Source organism: Periplaneta americana, chromosome 13 (genome assembly GCF_040183065.1).
Source record: "Periplaneta americana isolate PAMFEO1 chromosome 13, P.americana_PAMFEO1_priV1, whole genome shotgun sequence".
NCBI lineage: Eukaryota > Metazoa > Arthropoda > Insecta > Blattodea > Blattidae > Periplaneta > Periplaneta americana.
The window spans coordinates 85,737,655-85,752,516 of record NC_091129.1 but is presented as its reverse complement, the minus strand read 5'-3'; the positions used below and the strand labels follow the sequence as shown (position 1 = coordinate 85,752,516).

At 35.2% G+C, this 14,862-nt stretch overlaps 1 protein-coding gene across 1 annotated transcript in view; it reads right to left on the bottom strand.

Annotated features, from left to right (window-relative positions):
• LOC138712078 (sodium-coupled monocarboxylate transporter 2-like) overlaps nt 1–14,862 on the bottom strand; it is a 47,496-nt gene that overhangs the window by 13,045 nt on the left and 19,589 nt on the right. Inside the window, exons 6-9 of the mRNA XM_069843470.1 lie at nt 14,347–14,501; nt 12,291–12,431; nt 8,682–8,790; nt 5,328–5,437 (exon numbers count right to left, since the gene is read on the bottom strand). Of these exons, the coding sequence (XP_069699571.1) occupies nt 5,328–5,437; nt 8,682–8,790; nt 12,291–12,431; nt 14,347–14,501 (515 nt within the window). The remainder of the gene's footprint in view (nt 1–5,327; nt 5,438–8,681; nt 8,791–12,290; nt 12,432–14,346; nt 14,502–14,862) is intronic.

The window sequence follows — 14,862 nt, the reverse complement described above, 5'->3', positions numbered from 1 at the left end:
GTAAGGTTGTAAAACTGTAATTTACATAAAACGCATTAAATATTATTCCAATGGGATAATTGTGGTCATATAATATGTTCGTATTATTCGTATTCCTATTTCTCAATACAGTAGAGCATGGATTATCCGAATACCGACCAACCGAAACATCGGTTAACAGAAAGCGTTCCAGTCGGCAAATTTGAATTTGCGCGCGCGACATGTAGAAGTTCCGCTAGCGCTGTTTGCGAGATTTAGCGGTCAAAAAAAAAAAAAAAAGTGTCTCAGCTCTGAAGCAAAAAAAAAAAAAAGAAAGTTTGGACTTCTTTTCCTGAACTGTAGATCTACTTTAATGGCCGTTCAGAACTTGTCAAACTAATTAGTGTCCTGTGTTATTTGTAAGACGTCTGATACAAAATATATACTGTATGTACAGTTTTGTGTTTAATATCTGTGTTTCTTTGTTTCATACTGCTCCTATGACAAGGGTACAATTTTTTTGTTTTTGTAAATGATCAGTTATCCGAACAAATCCCGTCCACAATTGTTTCAGATATTCGATACTCTACTGTATATTAAATTATATTCTGTCAATATACAACGTAATAACTTTGAATTATATTACGTCGTCTGATAAGTAGGGCCCAGTGTGTGGTCATAATGGATTGCAAGTTCAGTGAACACATACGTTCTCCACTGTTTTGAGTTACGAACGACGTGGCAGGATCCAACTTCTGCTACCGGGCATGCATAAACTTATAGGCTACATCAACTCACGAAAAAGTTGGTGTATTCATATATGCAAATCATGATTGTTTATATTACAAGGAAAATATATATATTGTTTATTTTCTTGGGTTATTTTACGACGCTGTATCAACATCCAGGTTATTTAGCGTCTGAATGAAATGAAGGTGATAATGCCGGTAAAATGAGTCCGGGGTCCAGCACCGAAAGTTACCCAGCATTTGCTCGTGTTGGGTTGAGGGAAAACCCCGGAAAAAACCTCAACCAGGTAACTTGCCCCGACCGGGATTCGAATCCGGGCCACCTGGTTCCGCGGCCAGGCGCGCTGACCGTTACTCCACAGGTGTGGACAGGAAAATATATAATTTATAATTAAAAAAATAAATAGGACAATATAGTAAATTATAACTTTTGATGAAAAAAAAAAACATTGCAGCACTTTCGCAACAATAAAAAACTATAACACCTTTTCAAACATTAACAGCAATAAACTTTACGACTGTGATATGGAGCAACCCGCTTTAAATCCATTAAGCCCACAATGAATATGACATTTTAAAATTTCATCTCCTTCTTTCGGATGTGCAATGCTTGTACTCAGAGAACTTTCTTTCAGTTTCACAATTACTGATGCATACATAAAATGTCATACATTTATATGTGTATCGGCATAACTCTCTTCCACTAATAGAAAATGCATGCCTTTACTAATTTTTATAGTCAATCAATTTCTTATACAGACCAGCAACAAACACTTTCAATCAGACTATATCGACACCTAATCCTGTTACCATCGGCACTCATTTTCTATTGTCACCTGCGCTGACTGTACTGGGCGTGCTGTATCAATGTCCCATCATCTATACCCCATAGCATAGCTAACCTGTTTTCTTCACTCGGTTACTAAATGCTGGCCTATACTAATAAGCAGGGAACGGATTTATATGGACTAAAAATATATGAAATATGTAAATATATATGTAGTTATTTTTACCAAAATATGGAATTAAATATGGATTTTTACCAAAATATGGAATTAAATATGGACTTAAAATTATAAAAAAATGACTATGTACGTTAAATATTGGTACATTTTAATCAAACTAAACAAAAAATATAATGGACGTACCTTATCTTCCAATGTAGTTTCAACAAAACACAATTTTTATTGTCTGTTACCATAACAATAGGTTACAAACATTTCTTTCAAGTGCTGAAAAGTGAATCTTCTTCTATTGTCTCTGAGGATAGATTTATACTGACTAAAAGAGCGTTCGACGTCACAAGAAGTAACTGGTACATAATTCAATTTCACAATGTCTGCTGGGGATAAGTCCAAGTTAATCTTCACTGTTGATTCACCACTCATCACAGCAACAACCTTTTGTAGTTCTTCATATCCAGGGTTTTTTGAAAGTACAGTGTCCACCTTAGCTCTTACTGCATCTGCAACTTTACCTCTACCACGATTCAGTTGTTCCACAGTACTATTTATAATTTCAAAACTTTCAGATAGTGAAAGGTGCCTATTTTGGAGACTTTTGAGCGTTTTTATGATGCATGAAAATGTATGCTGAATGTGAGCTAAGTCATTCTTCACACTTATGTCACAGGTAACTGTTTTCGCACCAATGCAAGGAGAACATTGTTAATAGAGTCTATATGTTCGGCATAATATTCAACTGCTTCTAGCCATGTACCCCATCTAATTAAAATTGGCTTTGGTGGCAATGGAATTTCAGGGTACATTTCTTTCAACACGTTAACTCTACTGGGAGCTTTGAGAAATACTTTTTTCACTGATGAAATCAACAAATCTACTTTAGGGAAATTGTCTCTGACCACTTCTGCCACACGATGAAATGCATGCGCCACACAAGTAAAATGAGTCAATTTAGGATATACAACAGATAATGCTTGTCCAGCTTTGACCATATAAGGGGCAGCATCGCTAATAAAGAATAACACATTATCGTACATAATACCCTTTGGCCAGAGGATACCCATAGCTTCCTTGAACAGTTTAACTATAGTTTTGTTATTGCACTTTTCTAGAACATCATAATGTAAAAGAATTCGTTCAGAATATTGTTCACTTAACAAACCGATAACTACATTACCAACAAGTCTACCTTCTTTGTCGGGAGTCTCATCAATGGAAACCCAAATTGAACTATCTTTAATTTCATCTCTTATCTTCTGTATTGTCTCATCGTAGATGGATGGAGCATACGTCTTCCTAAGTGTTGACTCATCCGGGATTGTATGTTGAGTATTTTTTTCAAGGAATTCCCTGAAGACCTTATTCTTTAGTTTGTAGAGAGGAATATCAGCAGAGATGAGAGAACGGCACAGGTCGATGTTAAACTCAGATCTTACATTCGATGTTGTTGGTTGTGTTAAAAACAATTGTCTCTGCTTGGAATTTAGTTGTTTGTTGGCCTGATGTTTACTAGTTGTAATGTGTTGTTGCACCAGGAACTTTTGTGTAGATGATACTGCACACTGACACAAATTACAAAATAATATTTTATTGTCAGTTGATAAACCATCTTCTTTAAATTCTGAAATGTAACTTGTTAGTTTTGATTTTAAATTGACTGAATGACGTACTTTTGGCATATTTACCGTCTTTATAGTATGATTTACAAAACTGAACCTATGTGTACTCTGACTGGCATTTAACTGTTGAGCTGCACAACTGAAGTCTGTTAAAAATTTTAAATTAAATTAATACAGTTTTGTAACTTACTTTCCCATTGTTGATAGGACTGCTAATTTTCAAATAACTCTGATGTTAAAGGGATTACTGAACATGTGTTTAAATCTCTATTGTTGAAATGTATTTTTAAAAGTTAATGGAATTTTGTTTTGTTTTATTGTTAAACCTAATATAATATGGACTGTTTTATATGAAATATGGAAAATATATGGAAATTAACGAAAATATGTACTAAACTCTAAAATATGGAAAAATATGGAAAATAAAAGTAGGATTTTTCAACCCTACACATTGTGAAACATAAAGATAATGCAAAATATAAATTATATTAGCTTTATAAGTAAATATGTATTTACATATAAATCCTTTCCCTGCTAATAAGTAATGTCGATTTTTTTAAGTTCGGTGTTTTGTACGATTTTAATGATTTTCTTTAGTTGGGAAATGAAATTTGCAAGATGCTGTGGTATTCATAGGTTGTCAGAAGAACTTGATGTTTCAAAAGTTACAGTACATCGCCACATTTAAGATGCTTAGAAAATCATACACAAGTTATAGATCTGTGACTTGTGATTTCAAATCTGAACATACTCAGCCCAGGATGAATATCTAATATCTACTTATCGATAATCCCGCAGATGTTACATTTATCACGGGAATTAATTGATGTGATGAAAAATGGGTAGGCCTACATCATGGCAACTCTCGAAAAACCATGGAAAAAATTTAGAAATTGGGAGGAGTCGAACTGCTACAGCACTTGGCATATAGCTCTGTTCATGCGCTTTGAGATTGCCATCCGTTTGGACCCATGGCACATTTCCTGCGCGGAAGAAATTTTTATTACTTGGAAGCCGTTGAAATGGGTCTCAGCGCATTCTTCGCATCAAAAACCAGAAACTGGCACCGTCGAGAGATAACAAACCTCTCTGCAAAGTAGCTCACCATAAAATGTCATGGTTTTTTTGTCTGAAGATTAGATTAATTTCTTTCCTCATGATCATTAAATAGTTTTTAAAAACATGTAGTACAATATCTCCTTTTACGCAATCACTGCGTAGAAAGGGTGAAGCTCGACGTTTGACTGTGGGCAAGACTCTGATATGTAAGAATTTATTCATCAGGAACAGCGGCGGCACTTTCCGACATACGGAGAAGAACTTTTGACCTTTAGGGAGATAGCATCATACTGCAAGCATAGATAAGTATTAGCCACCAAGTTTCGTAAATGTGTAAATTCTCCAAATGTTTTCTTAAGTGCTTTTACTGTGATAGAAGAGAATTGAGGAGAAAAATGAGAATTCTCTTTTAAGTGAAGCAACTATTCCTTTTCCTAGTGCGCAGAATTGGTATGCAATGGATGTGAATAAATTTAATTCTGTTTACTTATCTAAATACGAGCAGTATGCAGGATTTTTGAAAGGTGGCTTTTCCACAGAAGAATCTTCATTTCGAAGGCGTTGATTTTGTCTGCGATGTCTGTTATGAGATAGTTTTTACCCTGCAGCTCACGTTTAGCTATTGATGTCACTAGTTACGCCAACCAAAAAGAGGAAAATTTGTAACCTAATTAGGGTTCTGTAACAGTGGTTGCGGGCATTTTTCATTTTCAAAATTTTTGGAATAGGATAACCCAATTCAAAAGATAGTTTCAAAATAAGGCTACACGCTGCCACAGTAACAACTTTACATCCACCGTGTTTCAATGGAGGTTCCGTGAGAGCACTGTGCAGTGTACATTGGCACATTGGCAGAGTGCACCATTTGAGCAGCTCTGCTGTAGTCGGTGATAAGAATCGATCCCGATTACCTGTCAAACTTCGGTATCATATTCCCTGATAAAAGTATGCAATTATAGTATTCGTTTTGAACCACTTACCTGAGGGAAGCGCTGAATATTCCCGCTACAAAAAGTCCCGGTAAGCCTGGCACAGAGGACGCTATGTCCATCACGTAGTATGGAAGTATCTGGTCTGGTCGTGATATCATCTGGTAATAAGAAATTATTATAAATTCTCAAGTAGAAATCTTGTCGAATATGAGAATATGTAGAGTAAATTTGCCTATTTCCGTGATACCCCTAATTCCGTGATACTTTTCTAAAATTCAATGTCAGTCAAAGCTTTGCCGTTCGACCATAGCGCCAGACACCTTTCTCGAAAGAGTGCATATTTCACCTACTTTTGAGACATCGGTGAACTTCCTTGCAAGATACTCAATTCCGTGACATTCAGTGAAAAAAAACGTATGAAGGAATTAGAAGTATCACGGAATTAGGCAACTTAACCCTACTATATTTTTCTACTATAGTATTTTTTTTATTTTATTGGGTTATTTTACGACGCTGTATCAACATCGAGGTTATTTAGCATCTGAATGATATGAAGGTGATAATGCCGGTGAAATGAGTCCGGGGTCCAGCACCGAAAGTTACCCAGCATTTGCTCGTATTGGGTTGAGGGAAAACCCCGGAAAAAATCTCAACCAGGTAACTTGCCCCAACCGGGATTCGAACCCGGGCCACCTGGTTTCACAGCCAGACGCGCTGACCGTTACTCCACAGGTGTGGACTCTACTATAGTAAGTATGTACGTTCTTATGATGTTATTAAGGAATTAAGTTGATTTTATCTATGAAATATTGTTTGCTATTGACAACGGGAAGTAGGTACGCTACTTAACTGCCTAGAGATAAAAATTAATGGCGTTTCTTACAAAAATGAAAACACAATAGTTGGCAAATCTTAAATTATACTGCAAACAAAGTGATATATGACATTGTTTATTCGGTCCTCAAACAACTGAAAATATCATTTTTATATATTTCTTTTTTCCCAATTGTATGTATTTATCTCCATGTTTGCTTATCTGTATTAGGATAGCTTTTTTCCATGTAACACGTGTGCGTATGTGCGTGCGTGCGTATGTGTGTCGATTTCATTGTACTGGAAAGTAAAATTGGATTTCATATTCATATAAGAAAAATAAATTCCTAAAATTAAACATTTTCGAAAATTTTCGAAAATAACTTCTCTATTGCAATATACGTAATAAGCAGTGTTAAGAACAAGTTAGTTTTCTGTAACCAATCACAGTGATAAATTGCATAAAAATAAATTACATTATTGATGACATAGTTGATGTTAAACTTATATTATTTATTAGTCGAAACAGTATAGATGTTAGAAGTTTTGGACAGCCCTGGTTCCTAAACTAGTTGCAAGTATTGCTTTTCTTGCCGGGTTTGTAAGTTATTGAATGTAAACTAGCTCTTTGAACAAAAATGAGCTAATTTCGTAGCGTTGACACAATAAAAAAAGGCTTAAGGACTTTACTAATAGATGGTAATTTATTATGTACACAATTTTGTGGTTTTACAAGTATACTGAGTAAGCAGAGAAACATAGTGAATCTCCAGTGATTATATTGGGTGTGCAGTATGTTGTAGTGAAAGCGCAGTGAGGTTAAAGTAAGTTCTGAGAGTTATAGTGGCAGAGAAATGAGATAGATTCATAGTGAAAGATTGTGAATTATAGTGAATTTGAGGTTAATATAGTAAGTACAATTCTACGGAATAATAAGGGTGTAATTGATGTTTTGTTATTTGAAGTGTTGCAACAGGGAAGAAGTTTGTTGTGTCTGTGAAGTGTGTTGTGTCAGTGAAGTGTGTTTGTGTCAGTGAAGTTTTATATTTTATAGTGGTAGTGCAAAGTATTTGAACAGTGAAATGTTTTTGAAGTGTTAGTGAAATCAGGATAGTCCCAGTGAAATGTTTCATAGTTACATTGCAGTGAGTGAATTGATAGCGAAATGAGTGTAGTGCTGAAAGGTACTTGTGCAAGTATGAACATATATCATATAGCTATACTCGTGGGTTTAACTTAGGTTTAAGATACAAATTATATTTACTTTAATTAATTATGTTATATTAAGTGATTCATTTAATTTAGGATGTTCCTTGTTAATATTATTATATATTACTATTATTATTTTATTATTAATATTATGAATTGTAATTTATTATTAATTGTAATTATTGAGTGTAATTAGTTACCAATGCCACCTAGTATTTACCCATTTTCAGTGTGAATAAATGCAGTTGGCATGGAATGACCCTATGTACGAGAATCTTTGTGCAAATATTTATTTTAATTTCTTCTTATATTTACCCTACCACCTACAAAATAATGTTGAATTGTGACTTCAAAAAATTTACATTATGTTTGCGTTATATCATATTTTTATATCTAATTTCGACTTTGAAATGTGAATTATCTTCAAAATATTGCTAAACAAGATTTTTGCCTCTTCTGTAAGCTCTTCTCCTCTAGTTTTAAAAATAGCTATATAATTTGTACCCAATACCTAATAATTTCCTAATCATTATTTGAGTTTTTATAGTAGATTATAGTATATTGTGCGTGCTATACTTTCTACAACATACAGTATGCCATCCTTAAAGGCTGTTTTCTCCTATTTCGAAATTTCTTACTTTCGACAATAAAAAGTAGAGTTATAATAAAACTACGTAAAAGACTTCATTCAGATTCCAAGTTAAAGTTTAAATATTATCGTAACTACATTATGTGGTAAAAGTATTATTTTATATCAATTAGAAGTAGTTGATGCAAAAAAATACAACAAATAATTATTCTATTGTTTTCTAACGTAATCATATAATGTAACCATAGTTAATAAAGAGTCCAATATACCCGTATATAAATACTTTTACTATGCGATGTTCTGCATAAATATGTAGGGGCCATTCTGGACAAGGAAATTTCGCTCTCTGTCAGTTCTGAATGCAGTTAAGCGTGTTTAATATTCTGTACATTTCTTTTCAAAAGTTTATGTTCTTGTTTAAGTGATATAAATTACTTTGCTTACTCCCAAGAATCATATCACTGAAATTTGAAAGGCATTCAGAAAAAATGTGCAATTTTTATCATTAATGGGTCGATATTGCAAACATTTCAGTGTCATACGTAAGTAACAATGTTGAAATTTCGTATCACATGAGCCTATATTATAGTTCCAAAACAATGGAGATGTTAAGTAGATCTCACTTTGGAATATCCGTTAGTCTGTTTCTAGTTCTTATAATCCTTAATTCTAAGTCCCTTACATCGGCTTTCGAGCTACTCTAAGTGATATTTGTAATAATTTTAATAAGCGGATATCTGTGAAAGGTAGAAATTGTAATGTGTTTAAAAATTAACAGCAGTCTACTTTACCTTTGATTTTATAGGGTCGCACTCATAATACTTGGAGTAGATTAGAAGACCCGTAAAGCAACTGATTGACATGACGGCAGCCGTTTCGAAAAGAAACAAGTAAAGCGATCTGAAACAGATATGTGATACTTATCAACCCCCCTATTTCTTTTTTCCTAGAGAAGATAAACATGACTATTTACATGTGGATACTAAGTCAAGATTTCTGTGTGTCTATAGTTGAGAAATGTTCCTATGATAGAGGATTTTCTCTAAAAAATAATATGTCATTGATGTGAAGTCATAACCAGGCTTCGGTCTTGGGAAAAAATAAAAACGCATGTAGTTCAGAACGCACGGACGATAGTGTTCTGTTGGTCGAGTGGAGTGGGAGATGAAGAGCGCCGATACTTCGTGTCTCAACACGTAAACAGTCCGTCACAGTACGGCACAAAATATATTTCACCCTGTACAGATACTGTATATACAGTACAATCCTAGTGTAGACAATAAATGTCTACCATTAAAGTATTAACGTGATTTGTAACCTTCAATTAGATGTCCCTACGCCGAAACCTGTTACACGTACCGCAGCCAAGCAGCAATAGGCCTACACACAACGGTACTGCACATTACGGACCCACCTGTGCTGTTGTAGTCGGGTGACTGCACACGGATCATGACGTCATTATAGTCCGTGTACTCTAAACCTCATACTGGTTACTCTGTGTCCCTAGGTCAAAGCCTGGTCATAACACAATACAATAGCTGTTTCCGACCAAGAAGCACTGAATCAATCTCTCCTTAGCTTAGTGTTGTCATTCCTATTATATGATTGCTCGTCATGCGTTGTAGAAAGTTATTACATTTATTCTTGCTTAAACACTGCACACGAAGATACTTTCTTCAGTGTAATTCAGAAGTTTGTGCTCAAACTAGATAAAAGAGTTTAGAGGGGTTGGAATGTAACCATTTTCCATTAGGAATTCATGATGTTTGAAATAATCCTTAGTATAAGCCTTTGAGTCATGAACTTATGATAGACAATATATCAATTAACTAATAGTAATTTGTGCTAAAATTTAATTATATAAAGGTTTACATGGCATTAACAATTAATTTTGCATAACACCAAATTAATGTTGTTCAGTGCAGATATTGCATGGTAGAAGGATTTATGGCGTATTTTCCAAAATATCTCAGACACCTCTCGAATCACATTATTTGCTACAAGTATACTGACTAGTAGTGTATCTGGGTCTTGCACCAACGTGGAGCTTAAGACGTGTCTCCAACAGATGTAATCAAGAGGCATAAAATCAGGGGAGCGCGCTGGCCATTCAATGGGATTTCTTTTTCCGATCCAACTCCCAGGATATGCGAGATTTAGAAAATCTTCTAGAGCAAGAGTTAAATGTGATGGTATTTCCTCCCGTTTCACTCACATCTGCTGACGTACGATAAGTGCAAATTTTGTAATAACACCGAAACAACTTCTTTCAGAAAGTTGATGTGAGGAAAAAATTGTGGATGTTCTCATTCAATCGTGGTGGTAGGAGGTAAGATGCAAAGTATGATTACAACCGCAATGTATATACTGACATTACGGGCTTCATCAGGTTTCTACTATACAAATGGAAACACAAACACGTTGTCCACTTAGTAATGTCCATATATTTTACGTCCACTCTTGAATACCCATTACTTGAATGGCCACGAGATGTCCATAATTTCTGAAGTCCACAGAAGAAATTTTTAATTGTAGAATGCCTAATAGATATGTCCATTCTTAAATAAGGCCATTAAAAAAACATTAAAATATTAATGTACACATAAAAAATTCAATATTTTGTAAGTAAAAAGATCCGTCTGAATTACTTAGGCCTACTTCTACCAATCTGGTGGCCTCTAACCACCTCCAAATTGAAGCGATATGTGTGAAAATTTGGGACAAATCTGTTACTTCAACCTTAACGAAATTTTCTACTGTGTTGTTGACATGTCAGAACCTTTTTTTAAACATTCCTTATTTTGCATCCAAACGTATGTGGCCTCGCCCTTCTTCCTCTAGCTTTTGTCACCCTTACATAGGCTCTGTGCATGTACAACGCTTATTCGTTCGCATCGGGTTTAATAGTATATAGCCTACATGATTATCTAATATGTTGAATACATCAATCGCTGACACAAAATAAAAAGTAAAACGATTTCGAAGATTATTTCTAATTTGTGTATCTTCCCGATTGTCATAAGCTGTTTTCAGACCAAAGAAATAACTTGTTACCAGATGGACTAATGCAAACGGAAGATACATTCTTTAATTGGTGCGGAAAGGAACACTACAGGATATTGTAGAATATGGATATCACATTAGTGGACATGAAAACTGTGGACCAAACCAAAATGGATTTTAGAAAAAGTGGACTTTAAATACAATGATCAAAAGAATGTGTGAACATGAATATGATTGGACGTTGTGTTTGTGGACGACGTGTCTTGAGACCGAAAAATGATATATTTTGTCCCCCTCTAATTTTCTTCAGTGTGAGAATAATCTTTTGAATCACTGGGTATGCGGTGTGTAATGTCAGTGTGCAATCACTTATCATTATCGTCTTATCTGATTGGGATATATTGCTCACTTCACAATGTATGCGCTCTTTCAAGCTTTACTTGATGTATGTAACAGAATGATTTCTGTAATATCCCCTATCAAATCTACTTAATTTTATATTAGAATAAATCCTAAAATGAAACTCATGCCATACCATAATACAAATTAACGCTTAAAGAAGAAAGCATTACAATGTTGCGTACCCTGTAGCCTTGGCACCTCGAATTTTGACTGATATACAGCAATCACTCAGTTTGGGAAAATAGTTACAATTTATAAGTTTATATATGATAGGTTACTCAATTCCCCATCCTAAATCCTTCAAGAGCCATAACTTTAGAGTCGGACATGAGAAAAGTGACCAAACGCCATGCAGTGTGCACAATCCAAGCAATGACCAACTATGGTCCTTCCCAGGTATCTGTAGAGTGACTTGGCGCATGTGCGGACTGAGTCTATCTGTGCTGGAGTGTATTGCGGGCAGCATCAGCTCGAGGGCGCTAAGGGTAAGATGCTCGTTGCAGTGTGTTCAGAAATGATCCCCTCTCTGCAAGCGATTGGTAGTTTCGTACAACCAATACCTACCCGAGAGCGGTCATTTGCCCTAGCCTCCCACATAGACTACCACTTGCGCACAAGTCTTATTTCGTCTTTCCACTCCATAGATTCCTGGGACAGACCATAAATGACTATGACTGCCTGAAAAATATAGGGAAATCTTGTGCTTTGGCGTCAATTCCGTTTCCGATAGTACACAAAAAAAGAAAAATTAAAATGTATCATTTTCTGTAATAAAGACAGATTTTGGTCAAACACTGCAAATTTCTCCCTTATTTGAAGCAAGTGCTGTGTACGTCTTCTTTGAAGAGAAGGTGGAAGCGATAATAAAATATTTACAAACCTTCTTCAGCAACATCTCTAAGTTCCTCAAATTTCATTATTAAAATTCTGTAAATTTTAATTGTAAGCATTTCCGTAAAATAGAAAATCAAATAAAGAATTTAAAGTATTCTTACGTTCGGGCTTTCCTTAATGTCGGAAGTGACATAAACTTCTGAACCATGGACTGGCTTACAGATACCAAGGCGATAAACATGACTCCATGACCAATGATGGAACTCCAGAAATTCATTCTTACAAAAGGCGAAGGGTTCAATCTGGAAGCAGATAATATATTATTATTATTTCATAGGATCATAGGAGTACTTCATAATAAAGTTACTACTATTATTTCCATTTTCGATACTAATATTGTCACTGTCACTACTACTTGTACCATTAGTATATTTCTCCTATTGTCACTCCAGTCATTACTAGTTGTACCACTAGTAGGCCTACCATTTCTCCTGTTGACACTACAGTCACTATTACTTCTTGTGCCACTAGTGTTTTCCCCTATTGTCACTATAATCACTACTGCTTTTTCCAGTAGTACATATCCCTAATGTCAGTACAGTTAATACTGCTTCTTGTGTTACTACTATTTTTTCTATTGACAATAAAGTCACTGCTACTTCTTTTAGCGCTAAGTACTATTTCTCCTATTGTCACTGCAGTCACTACTACTTCTGATGACACTAGTATATTTTTCTACTGTCACTACAGGCACTACTAGTTTTTGTACCACTATTACTATTCCCCTGCTGTCACTACAGGCATTATTACTTCTCGTACAGCTGGTACTTTCTCTTATTGTTACTCCAGTTACTACTACGTCTTGTACTATTAGTATATTTCCCCTATTGTCAATACAGTCACTACTACTTGCTCCACTAATATAATTTCACCTGTTGTCACTACAGTCACTACAGTATTACTGCCTGTACCGCTAGTATTATTTTTCTAATTGGTACTACAATAATTAACACTTCTTGTATCACTAGTATTTTCCCCTATTGTAACTACAATCACTACTGTTTATACTATTATTATATTTATCTATGTATTACTACTTTTTGTGTTACTACTTCTATTTTCGTATTGGCACTAAAGTCACTGCTACTTCTTGTACCACTAAGTAGTATTTCTCCTTTTATCACTACAGTCACTACTACTTCTGATGGCACTAGTATATATTCTCTATTGCCACTACAGGCACTACTACTTTTTTACCACTACTGCCATTTCCTATGTTGTTGTTACAGGCATTACTACTACTTGTACCGTTAGAATTTTCCTTTATTACAGTCACTACTACTTCTACCGCGTCCACACCTGCGGAGTAACGTTCAGCGCGTCTGGCCGCGAAACCAGGTGGCCCGGGTTCGAATCCCGATCGGGGCAAGTTACCTGGTTGAGGTTTTTCCGGGGTTTCCCCTCAACCCAGTACGAGCAAATGCTGGGTAACTTTCGGTGCTGGACCCCGGACTCATTTCACCGGCATTATCACCTTCATTTCATTCAGACGCTAAATAACCTAGATGTTGATACAGCGTCGTAAAATAACCCAATAAAAAAACTTCTACTGCAAGTAGTATTTCCCTATAGAGGCTACAATCACTAACATTACTTGAATCACTAGCACTTCACCCCTATTGTCACTACAATCACTACTACTATTTTTTATGTTGCTACCCAAGTACTACTATTTTTCCTATTGACACTAATGTCACTGCTACTTCAAGTACTATTTCTCGTATTGTCATTAGTCACTACTACTTCTGTTACACTGATACCATTTTCCTATGCGCATTACTTCTTGTATCACGAAAACTAATTTTTACTGTTGGCACTAGAGTCACTGCTACTTCTGGAGCAACTAATAATGTTTTTGAAGCTGGGTGTGGCATTGAAGGTGTAATTAATCCGTGAATAAGATTTCAATGCATTAAATCTGAACGCCTAAAAGTTTGCTTAACTAAAACTAGTGATATCAATAATTACTTACGTGAATAGAGTCGTTGTCTTTAAAAGTTAAGTCTGAAGTTTTGTCATCGCAACGACAGATATTAGTGTTGTGATTTTTATCGGGTCACTTAATTTAAAACTTGCAACCAAATAACTAATTTCAAAATTGTGGTCTTAGCTCTATATACGATAGAAGACATCTGATGATAATCATTTGCTGCTTACTCAAAGATTTTAATCCGACCTCCAAGTTGGCTTCTCTCCCATATAACTCCAAAGCCGCCCACGTTAATGACCCCTAGAGTGACGGTGGTTACCATGGACACCATCATTACAAGGCCTTGTAGAAAGTCCGTCCACACTACGGCTTTGATTCCGCCCTGTGCCATAACAAGACATGTCTAAATATTCATGTGTACTATAAATTAAAAATATAATCATAATCATCACCAAATATAGGAACTGAAAAAATAAAACAATTATATTTATATCCCCCTATGTAATTAACACTATATATAAAATAACTAAAGAAGAAATAAGTAATACAAATCCTATAAATAAGGCGCTAAGCGCACAAATGGCCCAACTCACAAAATTTGCATACTGAGTTTATTGCTTTAAAGATCTCTCATATTGTATTCTTCGAAGTGTAAATCGGCCTAGTCATCATTCCCAGTTTTTCCATAAGATTTTAGCACAAGTTTCGTTTGTGTATCGCATTTCGCGCACTATTATTACTCG